The sequence below is a fragment of the Aythya fuligula genome, chromosome 5 (genome assembly GCF_009819795.1).
Source record: "Aythya fuligula isolate bAytFul2 chromosome 5, bAytFul2.pri, whole genome shotgun sequence".
Lineage (NCBI taxonomy): Eukaryota > Metazoa > Chordata > Aves > Anseriformes > Anatidae > Aythya > Aythya fuligula.
Window position 1 is genome coordinate 34,234,332 of NC_045563.1, and position 26,016 is coordinate 34,260,347.

The 26,016-nt window shown below is 38.2% G+C and overlaps 1 protein-coding gene across 1 annotated transcript; it reads right to left on the bottom strand.

Moving 5' to 3' along the window:
* Nucleotides 1-1,876: 1,876 nt before the first annotated feature.
* TMEM87A (transmembrane protein 87A) lies at nt 1,877-25,930 on the bottom strand. The gene is made up of 20 exons (XM_032187997.1): nt 25,790-25,930; nt 25,031-25,091; nt 21,425-21,522; nt 20,379-20,495; nt 18,738-18,791; nt 18,575-18,631; nt 17,116-17,266; nt 16,310-16,371; nt 14,286-14,469; nt 13,243-13,342; nt 12,470-12,563; nt 11,211-11,279; nt 10,071-10,179; nt 8,812-8,870; nt 8,452-8,555; nt 8,024-8,097; nt 6,806-6,867; nt 6,155-6,210; nt 4,792-4,822; nt 1,877-3,860 (listed from the first exon to the last, which is right to left on the bottom strand). Exons 1-20 carry the CDS (start codon nt 25,928-25,930, stop codon nt 3,819-3,821), a joined length of 1,725 nt encoding a protein of 574 aa, XP_032043888.1. The 3' UTR covers nt 1,877-3,818.
* Between the last annotated feature and the right edge of the window lie 86 nt (nt 25,931-26,016).

Genomic DNA, 26,016 nt, shown 5'->3' on the forward strand with positions numbered 1-26,016 from the left:
TCTGCAACACGATGGCACATGCAAAACGATGTTTTATTCCCGTTAAAAGACTGAAACGCCATTCCAGATAAATTAATTTAGCCAAGAAAGTTCAGCTTTCATGAGGAAATCTTTGCCTCGTCGCTTCCAGATGAGGTGCAGCTGCATTTGTTCTGATACAACACTCATGAACAGTAACCAAGAAGCTAAACTACCAAAAGCAAACATAAAAGAAGTTCTCCAAGCATCTTTACTGACAGACTGCTGTTTGAGACAATTTGTGCTGGGAGATTGAAGAACAGGAATGGAAGAGTAAGTGAGGCAGTCTTACACCCAGCTTTTCTGCTCAGGGATGAAGCCTAACTTGTGAAACCATGCTCAGTCACATCTTCTTCACCAATAACAGAAACACAATCTCCAAATGGAAGTATGGCTCAGGCACGTACCTGGTCTCCCTGCCTAAGACTCCTACAAAAGGGAGAGGAGCATAGCACCATTTAGTGAAAGGAAATGTAAGATTCAGTATCACCAGGTAATAAATTGCTTTGTGTGGGAATAGCTGTAACCCATTTCTACCAGAACACAAATTATGCATGAGGTATTGGCCTCCTCAGTCTTTAAAGAGCAGTATACTTTTCCATTGGCATTTGACGTTATATACTAGAGTGATCAGAATGATTAAAAAAATCCACACACACCCCTGCCTGTTACATAACACAAACATACTCTGTCCTACCCTGGGTCTTATGATCTTGACTCACTCTGTGCCTGTCAAGCCTGTTGCATTTCTGTGCCACATCATGGGATCTCTTACTGCTTCGTCTCTCCTCTAAAGGAGAGCTTCTAGCAGGAACATCTTATCACCATAATAAAAAGCTGGTCAACATCATCATTTTCTCACTACTACTACTTTTAGTATTCCCTGTGGCATGTACATGCAACAGCAGTTATATCAGTAATATCACAGCAAGTTCTCACAAACAAAATCCACACGTAGAATAAGATTTAAAAAAAAAAAATCTCACTGCATTTGAATTGCTGACAGTGTGCATTCACAGTTCAGAACAGCTTGTTGAAGATTTTTAAGAAATGCGGATGCTGACTGCATATGTTGTTTCTATACATTGTCCTAATCACTAAAAAACTCTGCAGATATCAGATTAAAAAGTAATTCACATTTTCTCCTTCTTGCTTGTTGTTCATCAGGTCTTCAGAGTAGTGTGTACAGCTTGCTTTAAAGTTATGATATCTGCTTTGAAATAATGTATATAAATTTTAGTTAAGTCTGCGTAATTAAAAGTTAACAATCCTGCAGGCTTTGCAGCTTCATGCATTCATACTTTGGGAACTGCTCTCCAATAAAAGCTTTCCGTATGACTGCATGTAAGTCACAGCATAAGTCTGCTGCACGAAGGAACAGATGTCATTTACCAAGGCTGTAGCAACCCGACAAATAAGTGGAAAAAACAGAACAACTAAGGGAGCAAGAAGCTATAATCAGAATATCTAATGCAGTAAACCACCTATGGAATTCAAAACTTCTACTACTGGTGGAAGATACAATAGGGATAGAAGGGAAAAAGGCAGAGGACAAGTCAAAACGAATGTAGTTGTAGGCTCAAAGTACCACACCCCTACTGTATTTATTTTGATCTTTAAATTATTAAGCTTGGACTGGAATCATGGAAACCATTTAAATCTTTGTTTTGTTCAGAAATGTATGATTTACCCTATGTTAGCTTTTCAGTTAACAAGCTTAATGGGGAAAAAAGAGCTATTAGAAAAAACTGCATTATAAAAGTAATGCTGTAAAGTTAAGAAAAAGTGAGGGTGTTTTGTGAAGAGGTTAATACTACCTGTTCTCTCATGAGTAAGAAAGTTGAAGGAAACGATGTAAGCCTTTCTACTCTTTGCCTAGCTTTTATTAAATAGTATATACAAACTTCTTTTGTGCTTCCAATAGAGAACATTTTGCCTTGTCTCAAAAATAAACACCCCAAAACAATAGGACTTAGAGGAAAAAAAACATTAAATAGTTCCATGTTGCTTTCACAAAATTTCTTCTCCCCAAGGGGCACGGAGACTGCCTGGTTTCATCTTTATCAATTATGCATAGCGAATTAGAAGTCGACGTGTTTTCTCATTAAAGATCCATCCCCTTTAGGCCACAGGTAGATGCTGGGGGACATACTCCCAACAAATCTTGGAGATGCAGCTGCTATAGGCTCATTTTTTTCTCTGCCCATCTGCTGACGGTTTGCTGCCTCCACAGCACAGCTGACAGAAGACACTGAACTTGCGCTTCAACTACTCTACTGTAAAGTGCCATGTTCCAGCATCAGTTGCTGATGAACTAGAGCTAAGCCCCCCCCTCTTTACAGTGGAATCAAGTGCAGGCACACATTCACTTCTGCTGACATAGCTGTGAGTGAAGAAAAAGAAAAGCTGACTCTTTAAGCCCTTCCAGCAGTACCCACAGTAGTTTGTCTAGCAGCTCCCTAAAAGTCTAGTTCTGCTGACATGTACTTGGTAATTGTCAGATGTAAAGATTACAAACCCAAATTAGAGCTTTTATCATACAGTCTACATCGGGTTTCCAGGTAGAAGTTTCTGCAAGTAAAGCCTCCGCAGCCAAACAAAATATAAACAGAAAACTGTCCAAAAGCTCTTTTTCATTTGAAAAGGAGAAAAAAGCAATTGTATAGAATAAAAATCTACAGCATTAACTTAAACACAATGATCTTATCAGAGTACCTCTTGGCCAAAGGGACCAACTGGGACAGGAAGGCCATCATCAAATCACTTCCAATAGAGGCAATAAACAGACATTAGAAAGTAAAGTATCCCAGCACTGTGTAGTCCCATCCAAGCCTCTTCCAAGTAAACTAAGTGGTGCAGCAGTGCTGACACACTCTGGAAAGCAATGCCATCTTCTCATAAAGGAGTGTTGACTGGGTCGTGTGAGATGTTACACATGGAGGGATGAAGAGGTTTGCCGAAATATCTAGTTAGTATCTGCTTAACATGAATAGTCAAGCACTTGTGGAGCATTGCAGGAGTGGGTTTGGTTTTTCTTTGTTATTTTTTTTGCTTTTTTTAATTAAACCATGCAACACATGGAACGTAGGGGCAAATATTTTTTCCAGGCATCCACCACATTGCCGGCAATGAGATGTGCCACAACAAGTGTTAGCTCTACACAACTGTTACCTACAGGTCAATGGCATTTTAAAATAGAAAATCTCTTACACAGTGTTATGAATAAAATTGCACTTGATTTTGTTAAAAACTCCTATCCCTGTAACTTTTCCAAATATCTCTTTTCTGATGTCTTAATTTTCTTAGTTAAGGGGAGCTTCTCTCTAAAACCTCTCATTCATGTTGGACATGCAACACAGAACAGCCTAAGCCCTTTCCTACCAGAAAACAACTCTTTTGTTTCTTCAGTGCTTACTTCTATCTGTTCCCACCCTCCACCAAAAAAGGTGAAGGCAATTCACCTGCACGTTGTCAACTTTAACACTGAAATATAAACTCCTCAAGCAGACATTAGGAATTTTAGTTTCACAGATTAAATATTTGAAAAGTTACAGAAGGTGCTGGAATAGTACACATTTAAATTGCTTAAAAATCCAAACTTGCAGCAACTTTGTAATTTCAAAATTTCCAAATGGTTTATCAATGTCCTTGTGAACTTCTTCCACAGCAAGACATCCTCGTGACAATAAAGCATCAAACTTCCAAGGCTGTGATCAAGAAACAAATCAGCAGGATGCACTTGCTCCACCAAGCAACTTTGAAAGAGGCGTCTCCACTTCCAACAACAAAAGCCTTCTCCTTCATTCCATTTTGGACCTTTCGAAGTGTGTAATCATTCTTTCCTGCAAAATAAAAAAAATCCCAATTCTGTCATTTCCATCAATAGAAATATATTACTCAGTAATAAGGAGGTATGCTACGCACATTCACAACAAATGCACGCTCACGTGCACTTTACCACAGGAGTGCAACTTAGAGCAGGCAGATACACCTCTTCTTCTAGAATGAAAAGTTACACCCTTCCACCCACAAGCTCTTCATCCATAGGATTATAGGGTATAGGTCACATCATTCACGCATGTCCACATCACAATTTCCACTACTGTGGAAGTAACTCTTCCTAACCAGCTAATGGCTTGTGCTCTTTGCTTCTGCTCCACAAATGCTTAATACAGACTCCCCTTTCAAACATTTCATTTCTTCTACATTTATTATACTGCTCTTTAAATTGACTGAAACCTCTTACAGTATTTAACAGTATCTTGATGCCAAGAATATCTCTGCAACAAAAAGTTCTAACAGTATTCATTACCCACAATGTTAATCAAAAACTTTCTCCGAGCCATACAGCTCACTTGCTTTTCCACAGCATCGTATGTCTCCGTAAGTATTCAACATAACAAAGAAAGGAGGAGAAACTAAGACTGGGAAAACAAGAACTAACCCAGCATGGAAAAAAAAATTGCATAGGTACAGTCTTCAGCAGGAAGGGCTTGTAATCCAGAAAACAATGGTTTCTTTCTGCTTAACTGTGTTCTTCAAGAAGGTACAATGATCCCTGAAATTATGAGTACTGCAAGCAGCAAATCTTTACGACTTACTTGTATTCTTAGAAGCTGTAACACAGTTGTGCCCACTATCCCTCCCCTTGTATTTTACTACTGCACTGCCAAGATCAGATGCCAGTTCTAATAAGCCAAGTCCTTAACAGCTGACTCCTGACTCCTTTGGTATGTCAGAAGACTGTTTTGTACTAAAGACTTGTTTACTGACCTCATCTGAATCCAGAAGAGCTGGAAGCGCACTGCAAGGGAAACAAAAATTGTTAATATGGCTAAAGCACCTACTGAGAGCGTATGTTGACAACTGTTCTCAGCCTTATCTTCTACCTTAAGCTTTTTAGGGCAAAGGAGAGCAGTAACAAAGACAGACCTTTCAATTAAACACATAGAAATTAGAGAAATACACACAAAAAGAGGAAGAGCCCAAGCAGTATCTTATCAATGACCTTCACAGCTTAAACATTATTTCATCACAGCTTCTGAATTTCTCATTACCTTCTGAACAATTTCCATGTTGCCAAGAAACAAGTTGCACACATAGTATCTTACCAGTCTGGCTCCAACTACAAAAGGAGCATTTTGCAATACAGAAAAAATGTTACACCACACAGAAAACATCTACAATATGAAACATTTACAATACGAGACCTTGTTATTAGAAAAATCCCACAAACCACACAAGCTACACTGGTACCATAGCCTTTTCAGCTACAATGACCTCCCACCTATGTACTGGGATCTCATCTCTTCACAACCATGATCAACATACTTTAAAGAACAGACAGTGAGCCTTCCTAGCTTACACCAGTCTTGTCCTTAAGGAATCCTACCATTCCTCAAAAAAAAAAAAAAGTGCTAGACTAGGGAAAACACATTGAATTGAGAAACTGCACTTTCCTCCACTTGAAGCTTGATTTCTTCTCTTTAATTGACTTCAAGCAGAAGAATTCTACTTGAATCTAGACTCTATGCCAAAATTCACTGTTCAGATTTGTGAACATGAAGCATCTGTCACCTTCTGTTTTGCTATGAAGAATTTAGACAGACACTGACCTTTTTAGGATATAAAAAAATAGTATTAAAAGCAGAACAGATATGGACTGCACATACAGTTGACTATATTTCCAGAAGCATAAAAATGACTCAGATGTACCAAATCAAGTACAGAGCTAAATGAAATTCCACGGTTTACATCCAGAAAAATACTTGAATAAATTTTCAGAGCACTGAACAAAAAGATGGGGTTCATTTGTCCTTTGCTTTCTAGATTTGTTTTCTTTATCTTTAGTGAAGTGCAAACAAATCAGTCTGTGGCTCCACAGTCAGAGAGGGTATTCCTTGAGTCAGCATGCGTTCAAGTGGCAGGAACTACAAGTCTGACAGACTGCAGAAAGCCAGGTGGTAGCACGCTAAAAGTCATGAGGCCAAACCCAGGCTGAACTCAGTATCTGTTCATGTAAATGCAGCATGTTATAGGAACACATATAAGTTATAGGAAGTTATAGGAACACAAATATATTAGAATGCCCTATGTCCGAGGAACCCACTTTTATTGTGACTACAAAAATACTCACACATCAGTCACCGAAGAAGGAACATTCTCTTCTACCCACTTCAGGTCATCCTCCTGCTACAAGTGCAGAAATTAAATGGAAAACAAGAGTCAGTTTTCCCAAAATGCTGTCAGATACAAACCTTTTTCTTCTCAGTCTACTTGACGAAAAGCCTTCAAATTGATTTCTGAATTACAGAGAAAGTATTCCAATAGGAAAAAAACTAACTTGCTAACAATTTAGATTAGATTTTGTAATACTCTAATAGCTACTAGGCAAAACAGGCCCTCACGACATCATTTACAATAATACACACACCACCCCATTTGAATAACTGGTCAAAAAGTCTCAAAATTAGAAGGCAGTTTATTTAAAATATGGTTCAGCCTCCCTGTAAGCCTGACAAAAAGTTTTATCTATATTGCATCGTGCAAGCATTCCTGAAGAACAGACTGCATTCTAAATTCTCCATTGGCATTAATAGGAAGTTACATGAAAAGCCTTTACAGAAGTTCTGTAAAGCAAGTAAACACACATGTAATACTTGGACTCACTCCCATTCTAGAGCAAACCTGGAAACTCATATTTATAGGCCAAAAACTGTATATTGTGAGCTACTACTAGGGGCAGCCAAAAGGGCTACATTCCTCTAGGTGGGGAGGACATACTTACAGCTTTGTTTGCTTTCACATTCCCATTTGGTTCTTGCTTTGTACTTCTCATTTTCATTCCTTCTGTAGACAAAAGAAGGGGAAAAAAGACTGTAGTAACTAAACTCTAATTGCTCAGAGACTGTACGTGAAAATGTTGAGTGTTCATCTAATCCAACGATTAAGAAAAACAAGTTACTCATTAAGACAACACTTTTTCCTATTTGAAAGGCTTGTGATGCTTTATGAGAGGTGGAATACTTTCTTGTCCTGAATTTTGCAGTTTTACCTAGAAAATATCAACTTCTACTCCTTTTCTCTAGACGAGACATAAAAAGCATAAAGCTCAAAGACACAGCTGCTCAGAGAGGCTGTGTCATCTCCCTCCTTGGAAATACTTCAAAAGCCATCTAGACATAGATGGTCCTGGGCAAGCTGCTCCAGGTGACTGGAGCAGAGGTCCTTTCAAACCTCAGCCATTCTGTGCTATACACAACTCCCCAAATTTGTTTCACCTCCTGACTGCTGAGCAGCCTTGTTTAAGAGCTGAGAAGCAACACACATCTCCCAGCCTGGCAGACAGCCAATACAGCTGATTTAATACAGCTGATTTGGCAAACACATTGAGGAGATAACACACTTTCTTAGCTCTCAGTAAATCAAACAGCACTGATATATCCCAGCAAACTCATTTCAGGACAGACAGCAGCAGTGAGTATATATCACCCTACCCTTTTTATAAAATGGTTTTGTTACAAGGACAACAGATGTACGGAGATGGGAGGCAGAGGTTATTATAGTAGGAGAGGGTGAATGGACAGAAAGGTGCCACCTTGTGTTATAAAGCAGGACTGCTTCAAGGCCCATCTATATGTTTACACTGGACATTTCTGCAGAATTCAGAGAACACGTAATGCATATGATTCTTTAAATTTTAAGAAGAGGAACTGCATGAGCCCATTGTCTAGCAAAAGTATTTGAGACCTTTGTCATCACATATGGATTTTTTTTTTTTTTAAGTAGATATAGTAAAAACAACCATAACAGCATCTTCAGTGTCATCTGAAAACCCCAGGATTAAACATGTAATGTAAATGCTAAACAAAGCCAATATTCCTCTGCAACTGCATAAATGAATGGCAACAAGCAAGCACGTACTCCACTTTTACAGCTGTTACCTGTTGAAATAAAAAACAGATGTTTCCAACGCAAAAGAGGTGGAAAGAAATTTTGCTCTTACCAAAGCTTTCCTTCAACATCGGCTCTTTCTGCTCATCATCATCCTCTTCTTCAGACAGCGGTGAGAAAGCAAACCTTTAGGAGGGAAGGGAAGTTATAGAAGAACATGTATTGCCACCTAAAAGAGTTATTGACGTTCACATCACTTAATTATTCTGTGTAACACATTGTTTTGGAGACCTATGCTCAGCTACATAGGAGTTCAAGCAACTTCTTTTCAACTAAGGTCACCACCAAGTACAGATTGAATTTTAACTATGTGACTTCTTCCACCTACTTTTCTCAGGCCCTACATATATTGTTTAGTATCCTATGCTAGGATGCTATGGACCAGTATACTGCAACTGAAGTCATCCCTGAGGACTTCTTTGGATATACAAGGATTCCCGCAAAAATCCCGTTTTTTGAAACAGTTTAGAAAAGCTGAACCTTTGGTTGTTAGCAGATGGTCTCCACAGAATCATGATGACAAAAAGGATCATTGAAAACAATAAGCGCCAGATAGCATCATCCACCCATAGCTCCTGCCAGTCCTGTCAAGGAAAACAGCAACAGAAACAGAAAAAGTTGAGAGAAGTTTCCATATCCCAAGCTCTTTCCAAGGATGAATTACAGACATCTGACAAAGAGGCTCGCTTCCTTTAACTGTGAATTTTACCATATGGTATGCTACTCTAGACATAATCCACAGAAAAATCTGTTCCAGAATCCCCAGTCTCACCTCTTACACTGCCAAATTTAAACTTATCAAGAGGCACCAACCACAGAAAGTATTCAGTATAAGCTCACCGATTGACAGTCCACCAGCCTGAACTTCATGGTTGTCCAGATGATAAATACAATGGATGCTGCAAGATTAACAACGAACAAGCTACTTAGTACTACTACAAAGTATGTTAGTGTTTGTATACTACTAACAGGGTTGTGTTTCCCAAACAAAGGGTGAAGAGTTAAATAGTGAAATTCTTGGAAACTAATTCATTAGGTTTGGAAAACACGAGATTGCCTTATTGCACTGACCGTATCAAGATGTTTAGGCACAGTCCAGAGTATTTTTTTTTACTGGTTCGACAAACCAGAGACAAAAGGCATAAGTCAAGCAGAAAGTATTTTAACCAAAATCCTTACCCCTATTTACTGTTCTTATATTCATCTACTTTTCAAACCATGGTTTCATTATTGGTTGACAAACAAAAGCTACCTTGAAGTAACTGAACATTTGATCCATCTGAATGGATAAGCATTCAGATCTTGACACATAAGAGTCTCAGTGCACAAACTAAGCTCTCACCACAGTTTTAGAAGGTGAGACTTCCCTTTGTTAGAGAATTCTACAATGACTAAGAACCAAATGCTACAAGGAATTTAATCAGAGCTTTCAATTAAATGAATGCTGCTGTTTTTTTGTTTAAAGTTAAAAAAAAAAAAAAAAAAAAAAGAAAGTACAGCGGTTAGAAGCTTTCTGCTCATCATGTAGATGGCACTACCAAATACATGAAAGAAGCAAAGCAGCACTGAGATTTATTCTTGGAATTCGGTTTATCACTCCTGTAGAGAGGCTGAACCTCTCTCTATTATTCTTTCCGAAAATAAGCAGCACATTATGTTACAATACAAAGAATAAGTTTTTCCAAGAGTCACTCTAGTCGTCACCTAAGGAGGAAGAACCACCATAAAAATGATCTCAGTAATGCACAGCCCAGAGACACCTTAAAATTCCATACTACATAGTGATACTGTGATTTTGGTACAAACTACCACTGGGACGTTAATAACACAGGATAAAACTGCCAGGTGCAAAAGATTATTAAAAGGAACAAAAGCACTCCATTCTAACCGATTTGCTGACTAATAATCTACTACCTCTTAAGTATCAACGTAATACTTGACAGCAACCCACAATGAGAAATGGCTCAAGTGTTATTTCTAACATTTTCATTGCATTTACAGAAAAGTCACTAAACTGAAAAGTCTGCTTTAGTGAGCAAATTGAGCTATATATGGAAATAGCAAATGCTCTTACATGGTTCATGTAATTTTCTACTTACCTGCTACTGCCAAGATGAGTGTGTTGGTAAAGTGCCGATACAAAGAGAGTTTCACAACATTCCTTCGAAGTTTTAGCAGTTTCATTGTTTGAGTCAAGCTGATGAATATGTATGGAAAGTCAAGGAAAACCTGAGGGAACAAGCTGGCCACAGACTTAGGAGAACACTGGTCTTAGGAACAACAGCTTCCCCCCCCCCCGGCCCCAACACAGCCCTCTAAAAATATAGACCAGACTCACAGTAGAAGAGAAGGTCATCCTCTGGCAGTGATGCTAAACAGCTGGATCTATCCCTTTCATGCAATTTAATCACTTTAGTAGCCTAAAGCTTTTGTCACACCAACATGCTATCCTAACACCTATGTTGGACTATGGTCCACTCCTCCACAAAAGGCGTCAGATGTCCTTCTGATAAAGGGAAAAAAAAAATCAAGGCAATAAAACAAGTTGCTAGAGGAGACACTGTGATAAGAGAAACATGGAGCGGTCATAACTGGGCAGCAATTCATGTTTTAAATCTTTTTGCAATTGACTTTAGCTAAAAATGCTTTATAAGGGGGTTTTGTTATGCATTGCTTTGAGGTCAGCATTTGACAGCAGTTGCTCAAGTTACAATATTATGGATATTTGGATGCAATATATCGACACTGAAAAGTTAACTTTGCGCCATGTTGTCACGGCGCCATGTTGTCACATGTCATGTACTTCAAGATTTACCTTGAAAATTTACCTGAAAGTTACAAAAATTTCAGGCTTGTTGTTGCTAAGAAGCCTTTTGTCAAAAACAAGTGGCCTTCTCCCAAGGTTATTACTGTTGTACTGTTCAAGTGTCACATTAGAACAAATTAATTTGATTCTTTAATAAACAGAGACTGATAACTGACTTAATTAGTTTGTTTAGTTAGCCAGTAGATGTGTTAGAGCAGCTCTTGGTTTGCTTTGCACTGGCTGAAGCAAAAGCTTACCTGCACACTCAGTTATAGAGTTTCTATTAACTTCACTAGAAGTAGAAGGAACATATGCTTGAAGCTCATTTAAAAAGGAAAAAAAAAAAAAAAAAAAAAAAGTTCAGCCAAAACAACTCCACAAAAAATAAATTTGAAAGAAAACACACCCCACCAAGTAAAATAGTGAAGGATATCCACCAGCACAGGGCAGTATCTAGGAAAGCCAGGGGAATAAAAGCCAAGGAGGCAAGATCATTCTGGGCCTGGAGACAAAGAAAGAGCCAGTAAGAACAAACCGAAAAGGAAACAAGGCATAGAAGAAATGAGTAGTGTCAGGCTATTTTATAAGAAACCACAAATACTGCACCACAATGCTCCCGAGTTTCACTACAGAAATAGAGGGTTTGAAACAAGTGTTCATCCTGATGCACAGAGGGGTTTAAAAAGAACAAAAGCAGACTACAGCACAGTCAGTTCCCAATTCTCCACCAGCAAGGCAAGAACTACTTTCCAGATGAAGTTAATTTAGCACTGTTAAAAAGAGATGATTGTTGTGATACAGTCTGGCCACTTCTGTTATAGAAAATCAGCAGTCAGCTTGTTAGAAATGTAGTAATGAACTCTTCTACATCATCCATAGAAGAACTACATGCTCCACCAGTATCTATGGGTTTTACTGAAAGTGGCAGAAATTGCCTTTGTGTATCCATGAAAAACTAATGAAGTTCCAAATGACAAAATCAAACCGCTTTTCATTGCTTTTAAAGTGTTAGACATAAACAATTCTGCAAGTTTTTAACATTCTGGAGTTTATGAAAGGATATCCACAAAACAATACAGGCATCAATCAAGGACAGGGCCAAGTTTGCTATCAGAGCCACAGTGTCATAGAAAAACTGAAAAAGTACCAAATATATGACGTGTTAAATACCTTGTCCCAAGATATCAAAGAAACAAACAACAGAAATTCACACCCTGAGATGCACTTACAGATTCAAACAAGTATCAGCACCACTCACATGCACTTCCCCAGATCCAGCCTCAAAAATTAAAGGTTTGTTTGGTTGTTGTAGTTCTTTTGGTGTGCGGTTTGGTTTGGGTTGTGTGTTTTTTTTTTTGTTTTAATATAAAAAAAACATTATGGCTGACTGAATTAAGCTGTACATTTATGTCTGGATCTAACTCAATACCCCAAGATCCATCCCCACCCAAACTGAATGAAACCTGGCTAATCACAAAGTTATGAAAATTATTTAAAATTTCATAAAATTATGCACTGATGCATAGAAAAGAATCTTAAAACCAGTAATCCCATTAATCCTCATCTACAGTCTGAGTTTAACCACTTCACTCTGTGTTCTCTTCTTTCAGCATAGCCCTGGGACTCTTCATTGGTATATAAGACAGTAGCATCTGCAGTATACGGAAAGAAAAAAAAGCAGCAGTTACTGACCCCTGTGACTCTAAGAACACCTTCCATGCCGGAAAATAATAGATAAAGGGCTCCAGCCATAACTACTTTATGAAGAGTAACTCCAAGGCGAGGCCTGTAGGAAAACAAAGAGAAGTTTAGATTAAGTGCAGAAGAAGAACGAAGTCACATCAGCTTGAGTCTAGTGTAAGGCAAGAGGCACATAAGGCACTACTAGATAAGTGAAATAATTTTATTATGGTGCTATAAGCTTATGACATGGCTAAGGAAGAGATTGGTAACACTTAACCTATTTGGCTTTTTATTACCACTACAAGAAGCCCCATACCTTCTTCCCAAGTTCCGCCAAACATACTTCTACTTGCTGGAAGTTCCCAATGCCACATGAGATGTTATTTTACCACCTGATACAAGATGAGGGCAGACAGATGAACAGCTCATCTTGTCAGCAGAGATCTCCTACAGCAGATCCTCAATACCAATTCATGACCTCCCCTATTTCTAGAAGCTCTTCCTTGCCCAAAAGGGGCATAAAAAGCTCCCACTGCAGTCAGTGAAATATCTCAATAGTGAGACAAACCTACTCAACAGTGGTGAAGGCAGGAGGATGTAAAGAAGAGCAATCCCTACATCAAACTGTATGTGTATGCTGACAGATCAAAAAGTCTGGAGCACCTAACTTCTAACTAGCAAAGTACAGGGAGATGAATACTACCGTAAGTCATGAAAGAACAGCATTGAAAAGACTTGTAATACAATCAACCACACTCCACACCTGTAACAAAATTACTCACTTGACTATTCCATATCCCAGGCTGACTATAATGACCAGAGTTCGAGCCAGTGAACGTTTCACAGCAGACAGCAGTTCTGCCAGTATTAGTGCTCCTTGTACTACCAAAAGCAAAGAGAATGAAGCTAGGTTATGAAAAATGTAACTTATGGTTTTACTGAATACTGCATATGATTGTAGTATGACAGCAGACACGGTAAGTTTCAGGAAGTAGGCTGTTAAATTTAAGTCATTTTATTTCCCACATCGAGAGCAAGCTTTCAGAAAACACAGGTCTCTTACTGTTAAAAAGGAACAAACAACACACACACACAAAAAAAAAAACACAATAGCACATTAGTGAAAAATCAAGTCCAAAGAAAGTGAAGAGCAAGTGATCCGTAAAATGTTTATCCACAAGATCAGTCTGGAAGATCTTCCACGCAAGTACACCATGAAAACCTTCTGCACTGTGGGTGTGACTAATAAAAAAGTCATAATGAAAGTTTACTTAACTTCATTTGCATGCATCCATGCTAAAAAAAAAAAAAAAAAAAAATCAAAAATAGTATCTCAAAGGTGTTTTATTTTGAGGGAGAGAGAGATTTGCTTAAAATGAATTATTAGGCTGTTGGCTGAAAAAAATCAAAAGTTTATCTGCAATGCTGTCATGATAAACAAGGAATTTCAAAGTCTCCAAGGCTAATACCAGTTATAAAAACTGAATTACAAACTACACTTACGAAGTCCTGTTTTAAAGCTCAAGCAAGCATTACAGTGAATACTTTCAAGAATCTAGCATTCTATATTCCTGAGATACTACATTCAGAAGTCAGACACAGTCAAAGCATTTTAATTTTAGAGGAGCACAGGTTGTCAAGAGATGCTAAAAAGCATCGTATATGAAAAAAAATGAAGAAACTCTGTTCCCTGTTCTTTGTTTTGAAGCAATCCTCAAGTAATCACATACTTGCAATGCATTTGTCACCCGAATTCAGTGTATGTTAGCATAAGGCTTTAGTGCTATTCTCATCAATGAAATTGCAAACCGCAGTTGTTACCTACCTGATTCCCCCGTGTAGCGGATATTCTGGAACTCTGCATAGAACACTGCTTTCTCAAGCATGCCCAGGAAGATAACTGCACCAATCCAGAACTGGATCCTCAGGAGATCCCGCCAGTAACACGCTGACCACGCAAGCCATAGAACCCCGAAGAACACGTACACAATACACATCACCATGAAAAACTATTACACAAAGAGAAGCAAAAAAAAATAGGACCCTTAGACCAAAAATGAGAAATACAGGTGTAAGATAACTCTACTTTCTCACCAAGAATATCAACTTTTAAAGGTTTGAAACACATTGTCACTGCTTCATTTGTCTTCTCCAGATTCTATTACAATCTTGTTTCTTCTAGTTTCTTACTGAGAACAAACATTCAGAGAAACTGAATTTCTGAACAATTTCTCTTGAAAAGCCATCTGCCAATCTATTCACAAGCAATGTTTAAAGATAGTATCACATGTTACATGTTCAAAAAAAAAAACTTCAGATAAGAGTTTTGGCAAAAGATCAAGTACCAAAAACCCTGCGCCTTCTCATACATTATTCTTTATATTACTAGCTTCCTTGTACACTTAAAATTAATACTCTGCAAATGAACTTAGGAGTCCCCTTTACACACCATTCCACAGAACAAAGATAAACAACTGATGGCTCTACTTCCTCTGTGCAAATAATTTGACAGCTCTCAAAAGCTAATTTTTAGCCAACTCAGTTTTTGACCAAGCTTTCCTTGGTCAGTCAAAAATCTGGAATTGAAAAAAGAAAGCCCCAAATCCATTTAAATGTTATCATCTTGTGATTTTTCCAATCTAGCATTATGTGCTTCAGATGAACTTTCATAGTGTATCTCCTATACTGAACAATTAGCTACTACAATGCTACTCAGTGCTGAATTTTGTAAATCACAGCAGCATACCAGGGCAAGTTAAGTTTCCACAAAGCACAATCAAATTGAAAAAGAAGGATAAGAAGGAGAGAAAGATATGAAATGAACAACAGGAACTACCTAACCAAAGTATAGGACAGTGATAATCAAGGACTCTCCTCTTATAGAGGGTGGTCTGTATTTTTTTTTTTTTGTCTGTTTGTTTTGTTGGTTGGTTGTTTTAAAGTAAGCAAGCTCTAAAGTTGGCTGCAAGATTCTCTGAAACCTTCACAAACTGAAAACATCTCCCTTCGGAGAACAGCTTACTAATCCTTAATGCATTTTCATGCCAGAGTGATCCACGCAGTTCACATGTTAAGGATCTAGACGTCAGTTCACATTCAGACATTCTGTTACAGAAATATGTAGACAGAAACCTTTTTCTAGACTTGACACGTGGGAATATTCATACCAGTGAATTATTTGGCAATAGAACTGCTGAAGCTTTCACTTCTGCAGCGAGTAAAACATCTGGTTCAAAAATGCAATGAGGCTCTCCTCTTTAAAGGCTACTTGCCAATAGTCAGCCTACAGTTCTTACTTGTTACTGATCCCCAGCTAAAGTCTGTCTGCACTAGATAAGTTCTTTCATTTTCTTAGCCTCCTCAAAAGAAGCAATTAATGATCAAGTCAACAATCCCTCTGAAGGGGAATTAGCTCTTTGTAGTGCAATTATGCTTTCATTGTAAGGCAGTATTGAGTACGTTATCATGGCATGGAAGACAGCTGGTGGAATAGGGAGATGAGGCTACAAAATAATAAAGTAATGACAAAGGAAAGGGTAGCTGTAAGCAAAGACATAAAAGAGCTACTTTTCTAAGATATGAGCTAAGGAGAAAAACAAACATCAGTAAAACTGCTCAGTTTAGAGTTAACGGTACCGCTACCTTCTGGAACGACAAACTGATAGGCTTTGAGTCAAATATCTGCAATTTGCATCTGTTTTCTCAATCCTATATGCAACACAAAAAAACCCTCTGCTAAAATTAGTTCTTCTAAGCTACAGGCTTTGTATCCTGAAGTATGGAAGGAGAGTATTTGAGATTTACATCCACTGACAGCTTTATAGGTCAAAGAAAAGCTGGTTTACTTACAATCATCAGAGGATAGTCTGCAAGTGATAGATACTCATATGGCCCCTTCAGTTCTACTGTCACTGTCAAAAGACAATACAATAACCAATTTAAACAAGAAGCAAAAACAGGAAGCCAGGATAAAGTACTTAAATGATTTTTCCTCAAGTGTAAAGAAATAAAAATCTTCACATGGGCAAGCTTTTAAATTTAACTTAACCTTATTTGATTAAAATACAAGATTCATAACACATTCAGATAATTAGATTATATTAAATCCATTTAATATGCACCATTACTGATTAACTTATGGTAGCACTTAGAGTGAAAGTACTTTGTGCTGGAGATTTCTGCGTAACAGTGAAGTTAGAAAACACAGAAGTTCCAACTTATTGTAAGAATTTTAGAACTTCGCTAAAATTTGGATACATTATCAATACAGTTAAATATATTATAATAAAGATCATTGTTGTCACTTTGAAATTACATATTCTAAACTATTTAAGCTCTTTAATATAAGTCACTGTGTTGGTCTGGATATTAAATACCAAACCTCAAAATTGAACTACTCAGGATTCTTCCTTACTTCCATCATTACACTGACAGACTAAGAGCCGTAGGATCTTCCAAACACTAGCAATCACCTATTTTCTTAAGATGAAGAGTTGTGGTAGCTACTATTTACAACTATATAAAGCAAAAGATAGTGTCTTATGAAAAAGAACTGAATAGTATGTATTAAGAAGTACCTTCGAACACGGGCAGAATGACAGACATCAAAAACTGCAATATCTATTTTTAACTTACTGTATTAATAGCTATCTTACTTGTGAAGAGCTTCTCTTTGACATTTGAGGAAGGTGTTGTTTTCTCCGTTCTTTTAACTTTCGTAGTAGAATCTTTTGCAGATATAGCTCCAATTTGTACAATAAATATATATGGCCCATCTCGCCAAGTTTTAATAACAGCATTCATTTCCTGAAAATAAAATGTCTACACGTAGATAACACACCAAAAAAGGAACAAACAAAAACAACAAAAGCATGTTCTCCATAAATGAGTGATATTTTCCATGTAAAAATATTAAATTCATCTCTTGCCAGGCCTAAAACTTCTTAATATATATTTTATATGCAATTTCTGAATGTACTTGTGAGACATAATACTGTAAAGTTAGTCTGACACAATATTTTTAAGAGTCTAGATTTTAACCTCATACCTGTAAGATTCAAATCCTGCTAGTAAACTAAGAATGAGAAAGCTTGCCCAGACTAAATATTTGCACCATAAAACAAAACACAAAAGAGATTTATTTTGAGCTCCAGTACCCAAAACCATTAGTTCCACAACTGAGAAAGTTCCAGCCATCTCAAAAACTGCAATAATATAAGAAGTTAAGGTTAAAACTAAGACTACCTAGACATACACTGCTTACAAGACCATTGTAGAAGTAGCACAAGACTTTATAACGGCCTCTCCAAGAGAACGTCAGTATTAAAACCATGCATTTCTACTACAAATCCTCCTGCCTACAAGACCTAAAGCAACCAGCATTTTATGCATCAAAAAAGTTAATGCTAATATTGACTGAAGTTGAAATGCTTAGTTAAAAACATATTAAGCTTCGATGAAAATATATTTTTGTACACTACTTCTGCCTTTAAAATATATCCATTCCTTGCTGCATTGATTCCTTATTACTACAGTCACGCACATTTACATTTTAACTTTAAGGTAAATGGTCCTGTTAGTACAAATGGAGTTAAGCATATTTTCTTTGTTGGCATCCAGGAAATGCAGTGTGAAGTTGATAATTCCTGGCTAAGGCTCAATCAAAATACATAATATAAATACTAACAGATTTGAAACCTCAAAAGAAATCATTCAACTTGCTAGGTACAATATTTTAAAAGATTGACTAGGCCAAGATGAAAACAAATGTAACCCCTAAATATTAGTGACCATTAGCGATCACTTAGATCATATCTCTGATTACTTACCTTAAAGCTAATATAGACTACGTACTTTAAATTACTTTTTTTTGGCAAGAATTTTATTTTTTGATTTATACCATCAGTTTGAATTGTTTGCGTTACTTCATATATGTACCCCCAAATAAACGAACAAACAAACAAAAAACACACACACACACCACACCAAACACACACAACTTCACTATACTTGTAAACACTGGTAGTTTTCTCTAGAATAAAAAATATAAAAATAATAAGAAAAAAACGCTGGATTCCACATTTTCGACATTACATTTAAATTCAATATACATACAGTTTTATCTGCCACCATTGTGTGATTTGCTGCGCTCTCCTTCTTATCTTTTACACCCTTAGAGAAAAAAACAGAAAAAGGATAAATCAGTAGGTCAAAATTCTATTTCACTCCTACACTCATTCATCAAAAAAAAACCAAACAAACAAACAAAAAAACATACCTCTTGTTTCTCAGGTGAGAGAGGCTCTGGATGAACAAATTCTTTATAGAAAATCTGAAAGATCAAAAAAAAGTACATCATTTATAGGCATTACAGTTTAATATGGCATTACTTTACCAGAGCAGTAAATTTGAGTTTAAGGAAGGATTATCAGACAAGCAGTATTGAATAGCTTTCATTTCTTTAAATCAAACAACTGTATTTGTGGAAGGAATACTACTACTTAGATAATACTGTAATTTGAGAGTTGCTTTCTTCCCCCCTCAGACAACAGGTCTCTATTTTTAGAACTAGACTCTCAGACATGACAGCAGCGAAATTAATTTCTCTTTCAAAATAAGAATCTGTTGACTATCTCCATCACTAGATGAAATCTACACAGACCCAAACAAAATCTGAAGATTTCTGCCTCAGTCTATGGAAAAAAAGAAGTCCCTAGACAAGTGGGTGCTTACTAGGGATCCAGATTCTGCCAACTCTCCTGAATTTGAAATTTAATGACTGAAATCTCCTGACTTGAAATCTAATGAAATTGCTATACCACAAGAAACAAAGCTGAACAACCAAAAGGAGATGTTTATGTCAAACTTCAGAAATGAATACCTGGGAAGAATAACTTCTGTTAAAAATTTCAGCAGACTTCAAAAAGGAATTGGAGGTTTTTAAAGACTTAAAAAAACCTGCTTCACCAACTTGAACATTCAGTTAAGTAGATGCCTCAGTTCACATTACACATATAAGCCCTCACAAGCTTTTCTATAAAACCACAGAAAAACAGAACTGACATTTCTCATATTACTAAAGACAAAAAGCAAGCAGCATACAGATTTAAAAAAAAAAAAAAAAACACCTTTCAAGCCATCTTCACATATCAAAGGAGTTAGAGGCTTGCAAGAGACATCATTAAAACCCTTTTCAAGTCACATTTAGGCACACATTTTTCTTTAAGAAAAATGCTAGACTCAATACTTAGACAATTTGCAGTACTCATTATCCACACCCCTTTGTCTAAAGGGGGAGTAGTTCAGTAAAGGCACAATGCTGTCCACTTTACCTTGAATCCTTAAGTACACCATAAAACACAGACGATTACATTGGCACTGTCAGTAGTATGACTGCACGGCTTCCCCTGGTGATATATATCTTCCCTGGAGGCTATGTTTGCACATTATGTCACATTTTCTTGTTTCTTCCATTTGATTTGTTTCAGCTACTTTTTGCACTAGTTATTTTTCATTTTTTAGGTTACTTAACACTGATAATATTTATTTTGCAACATACTTATTTCTATTATTATAAACGATCATTATCTGAGCAAAAGTCCCAGTCCTTTAATGACCTAACTTCAGTAAGAGATTCACTCTGTAGCCAGAGACACACGCTCCTCTTCTAGCAGTAGACTTCTGTAGGCCAATTCTTAGTGTTAAGTGAAATAGGAACATGGAACACAGAATCACATATGGAAAGAAGCACTGGGCTTTAAAGTGCAGGGCTTTTTCTCTGACAAAAGGGAAACAGGGAAAAAGTACCTTCAAACCTTCAGAGGTCCTCACATAAGCTAATAATGCACTTAACAGGAACTATCGTCTTCTCTGTGTTATTGTACAATAGAACAGAGTGGAATAAGATTTCTACCCGTACCTGGGGCCTGAAGAGCTCAGAGCAATTTGAAAACAGTAGAGAAGCTGTGGCATAATATCCTGACCAACCCGGATGTTCTTCAGATGTAGTCCCAAAATAGTACTCTGCCTGTTCTTCCTGCCAAACACAGAACAGAATTTACATTGGCATCCATTATATCAAATGTTTCATCTGAGTAGGCAGCTGCAAGACCTGGGAAGTGCCAAATCTTCCCTCTGCATATACTCCTGAGCAGAATTTATTAGGATAAAAGCCATCATGCCCACGCATGACTAGTCTTCCTCCATATATTTTTGTTTATATATATATACATATATAAATATATGAAATATTCATATATACTATCTATATATACACACACAAATAGTATATATTATTCATATATTATATACACACACACAAGATTTAAGTATTAATACCCAATTGAAAATAAATAAATCTCAGTACTCCTACATGAGAGGTGCAGCAGCCAGTGCAAACTCAAGTCTACATGAGCAAACTCCAAATCATTCTGTTAAAGGCCTCAGTACTGTGCCAGGCTAGTAGTTAACCACTATCACAGTTAATATTTTAAGTAAACAAGAAAAATGTATTACATTTTGTATAAGTCAATAATACTTACAATATGCATGCAGGAAAGAACAGAATTAAGAATAAAGCATCTTATTTTTTTTTTTTTTTTTCTATTTGCTGTAATTAATGTTCTCATCTAACAGATAAACTCACCCACTTCAGTTTAGAGTTGATGTCCTTATTTCAAATTATGGTTTTAGAATAATTCTGATAAATGCCTCTACCTTACTCAAAACCCAAAAAAGGTCAGTAATTCCAGACAGCTGTAGACCAATTCTTCTCTCATCACCTTCCCACTGATACAGAAACTTCTTCCCACTGATACAGAAACTACTAAAGAGATGCATCTCTTTAGGCCTACCAAACAAACATGACACAAGCAAGAAATATCCAATCCTCTCACCCCCAGAACTGCTTACTCACCCCCAGAACTGCTAAAAATCATAACCCATGTTTTTCCACACAATTCTTACCCCAAAATTGAAGACTTCATTGTAGCAATCAGAGTATCTTAAGTACCAAGTAACGTTGTAACCCTGGGAGGGATCACAAGCCTTCTCATCTCCTTCAACTAAAAAGATAAGAACATGTAAGACAACCTTTCCATGTCATTCTTCCGTTCTGTGCCAAACTACTGTAATTAAGTTTAAATGCAAAAAGTAAAACAATAGAAAAACAGTCTCCTCAAATAATCCACTAGTGTTCAGTGAAAAAAAAAAAAGGCATATGGAAAACAGAATTTGACTACAACATCACATTAACTCCATTGAAGAGCTGAAGATCATTTGGAATTATTTTTTTCTTGAGACAACCAGGGATATCCCAGCAACTGCAAACACCAAACAAGATGACAGGAACTCCCAGTGATCGCAATACACAACATTATTTCCCTTTCTAAGACACTTGGGGGGACATAGCAGGTGTCTAAAGCTAAGAACAAGTTAATACTAAAGGTGATTTGCACAGAACTGAAATACACCAATATTTGAATAATACCTAAACAAACTGATAACACCACCAAGACAGTATAAGGAAACGTAAAGTTTTGCAAGTCAACATCCACCCCCCACTCCCAAAAGACAAACAATCCATCCATAAATTAGCTCACTGTCAAAGCTGCAATGCTACCTAAAACCACAATAACGCAACTTTTGCCATTTTGATATTAAGACAAATAGACATGGAAGATGAAACACAAGATTTTATGTACTTCTGAAACAAATATCATGACAAAATGTTTCATATCTCATACCAAAACTAAAGTCTGATGAAGAAAATTTGATGTTGAGAAGGTAAACTTCACACGTAAACGAAATGAGTAGTGATTGTTCAGTCTTGGAAGAGCCATTTACTCATTATATTTCAGTTTTGCCACTCAACAGATGGCAAAACAAGATCAATGAGTTGACAGTATGTTTCTAGCGCTAATAAATCCCCACAACTTCACAGTGAAGGTTTATCTCAGACTACACACCCACAGGTTTGTTACATGTGGAGGACTTTTAATGAACATTTCCCTATTGACCAAATGAGAGAAAAAATATCCAACTAGTTAGAAGACCCTGCCAAGGAGCAGGAACTGACTTTAAGCCATATGACTTCTAAACCTAAGGAACTGTAGCCCTACGTATAGAGCTACAAACTGAGTCCCCAACGCCAAAGATTAAAAGAAAAAGAAAGAATGCAAAAAGAAAGCAATCACTGAAAAATCTAACAGTTTCCTTATGACACCTTCTGGTGTACATGCAAATAAGTCATATGTTCTCCACATAGCCCTAGATACTGCATATGGCAAAACAATGAAACTAAGAGGCAACATAAACACTACAATAACGTGGGCTGATAGCAAATTCTTTGGTGACAAAGGCTGTTCTAATAAAATTGACCAAGTGAGGAATAACGCATAACAGTGCAACAAAGAAACAGTGTTATTTAAAAAATATATTTTAATCACATTTTTACCTATTAAAAATAGATCAGATTATTGAAGCTCTATATTCAGCAAGCAGCAACAACAACCAAAGGCAAATCAGGCCACAAACAGAATAATGCACCAATCTAGGCAATCACCACAGAAATGCTGAGAAGAAGCACTCTAAGAAACAGAGGAGGCACCCATGGCATTTACTGAATTCAGCAACAAAGAAATCGAAGTTCCTTTGCTTTCAAGCAAAGCAAGCAATATTCAACTCAAATACAGTCCTCATTTAATAGACGAGAGCGGGGTTTCCACCATGATCCTAGACAGGAAACCAGGTATCTTCAAGAATAGCACTTAAGAAAAGTAGCAGATAAAAATAAATTCATTACTGATAATACTTAACAGTGGCAGTTTTCCCAGTCAAAAGCAAAAAAAAAAAAAAAAAAAAAAAAAAAAAAAGAGCATTAGATACCAACACACAATATACACCATAAAAATCAAGAAGGGGAAAGAAAAAGTGCAGGAGGAAATACAGTTGCTTTTCTAAATTCATGCAAGTTTTTTTTAATCACACTGGTATGTAAAACAGATCTTCCCAGGTAATTCTAAAGCTTAATCCCTGATCAAAGGCTGACAAGCAGAACGTAGTTGAAGTCTACACCAAGAGCCAGAAGATGTAATTCTTACTGCCAGATCTGCCACAAACCTCTCCTGTAACAAACACAATCTATTTTCTGTATGCCTTGATTCCTTCTTTGTCTTGGTTATTTCAGTTGTACCCCTCGTGATTAGACTTATCACACGTTACTGCAAGTCTCACATGCCGTATTAGTATGAGCATGCTGAAAAAAACCCTACCAAACTTCCAGATACCCTTTGAAAACCACTTCCTTTTCCCCCAAGCATCAGATTTACAGCTGTCTTGATGCAAGCTGTGAAACTCAGCACTTGAGCTATACTCGGAAAGTGGGAAAACCCTAATCCTTCACTAATAACCACCTTAATACTAGCCTCCTATTTCAGATTCCTATGAGATTAATGGAGACACTTTAACAAGCTCCCTTTGAAACAGTCCTAAAATGGGCAGGCATCCAAAATTAAACCTGAAAATCTATATAGTAAGCATAGTAAACATAACAGAGCATAGAAATATGCAATTTTATCAAGAAGTGTCAGTCAATCTTACCACCTTGCTTTCCTCATAACTGAGGAAAATTAATCACTGCAGTAACTACGTATTAAAGCAACAAAAGCACAGATCCTACTAATTGCTTTTTAAAGTGGCTTATTTCCTCATTTAACACAAATGCAGAAAGCCATTCACAGATGCTGTACCTGTATAACCACTCAATTCACATCAGGAGAGCAAGAGCTTGTCCCTCTCATCAGTGGTAACAACTAGTGCAAATAACCCCTTAAAAGTGCTCACAGCACATGGCAAAGATTCTAGCCATTAGAAATCAGTCACTTCCACAAGTCACCTTTGTCATCTAGTTGCCACCTCAGCAATGTCTTCAGGTTTACAGATCATAGGCTATTTTACAGACACTCCTTAGTGCACTGACCTACATAGCCCATAACCCTGGTCACATCAGAAAAGACCAAGACAATAAAAAAAACGTGAGGGCTGCAAATATTTTCTCTGTAGCTCACTCACACACACTGTGATCAGGAAGAGAAAACAGCTCTCGGGAGACCTGTCATAACGTCCAATGTCACTTCCTTACAACTGCCAGAGGTGTCCACCTAAAAAAATGAACAGGGCCTCAAAAGCACTGGCTTCAGTCACCCAGTCAGAGCCAAGACTTCCCACTGGGGCAACACAGCACACCTTACTGCAGGGCTCAGCACATCCCACACCTCATAACCTTCGACCTGAAACGAAATGGTACTCCCATTGCCCATCTCACCCTTTCCACACACAGGACAAACACAACAATCCACTTCCGTTGCAGCCAAAAGATACCACACCTGGGAACATCCAAGGCTGTTATTGAACCCAACCGTATCAGACCTGTGGCTTTCATACAGTGCTAGGAGGTGAGCTGTCATTGCAGCAAGTGTCGTTAAACACTTCACAGTCTTTTAAGTCCAAAATGCAAAGTAAGGACTGTGTCTAACAGCGACACGAGCAGGTTAATGCCCTGGGAGCACTTACATCTCAGGAAAATGGTGGTGTTGCTGAAGAGAATCTTCCCAAAGTTAAAAAACTTCTTCCCCTGGAAAAGCAAAAAGAGGAGGAGACATTAGTGGGCTTAATGTCACCCAATTTAAATGTCATTTTCCCTCAGAGTTTTAACTTAATGCAAAAATGAAAGTGAATACCAATTAGGAGCCGGCATTACTGGATTTTCCAGTCATGCTTCATCACCCCTTCAATCTACTTTTAAAGAGAGCTTGACAAGCTTTTTTTTTTTTTTTTTGGTTCTGCAAACCCGAATTAGTTTACCACCCCTTATTAAAACGATTTGCTCTTCCTTGCTGATAAGGCCTAGACTTTATCCAAACGAGCAAACTCCCTTCTTAGAAACAACCGGAGCACCAGTCCCAGTCCCTTCAGCTCCTTCCCGAAGCTCATGAGTCTCCCAGCAAACACCCACCACTCCTCCCACAGCCCGATAAACACGAGTTAAACGCCAGATAGAAGAGCTTCTCCATGTATTTTCCAACAGGCACGGCAGCAGGGAGGCGCTGGAAGCCTCCTCGGCGGCCGCAGCCCCCTCAGCACAGCTGAGGTGTCCCGGGGCCAGGCCCCGGCTCGCCTCGACGACGGGGGCCCCCCCTCGGCCTCCCGCCGCGGCCTCCTCTCCCGGTGCGGCCGAAGGGCCCGGCACCAGCCCCGGAGCCCCGGGCCGGAGCCGCGAGGCTGCGGGCAGAGCAGGCCAGGCCGCGCCCCGGCCGCCCTCCGCGCACTCACCATGGGCACGGGCACCCGCCATTTGGAGAGCTGCCCGGCGCCCGCCGCGCCCGCCAGCAGCAGCAGCGCCAGCAGCCGCAGCACGCCGGCCTCAGGCCGCCGCCGCCGCTCCCCGCACCGCGGCGCCTCCGCCGCCGCCATCCCGCCGCACGGAGCCCGTGGCCGCGCCTCTTCCGCTCCTCTCGGGGCCGCGCCGCCGTCGTGGGCGAGAGGGAGCGGCGCCGGGA

What these genes read in the sequence shown, in the direction of transcription:
- TMEM87A (XM_032187997.1), bottom strand. Translation starts at nt 25,930, where the DNA reads ATGGCGGCGGCGGAGGCGCCGCGGTGCGGGGAGCGGCGGCGGCGGCCT. An exon ending in ATACTGCCCTGTGCTGGTGG is followed by an intron (nt 10,180 to 11,210) that starts ATATCCTTCACT and finishes GACTTTCCATAC; the next exon opens with ATATTCATCAGCTTGACTCA. An exon ending in CTCTTCTGGATTCAGATGAG is followed by an intron (nt 3,861 to 4,791) that starts GTCAGTAAACAA and finishes TTTATTTTGCAG; the next exon opens with GAAAGAATGATTACACACTT.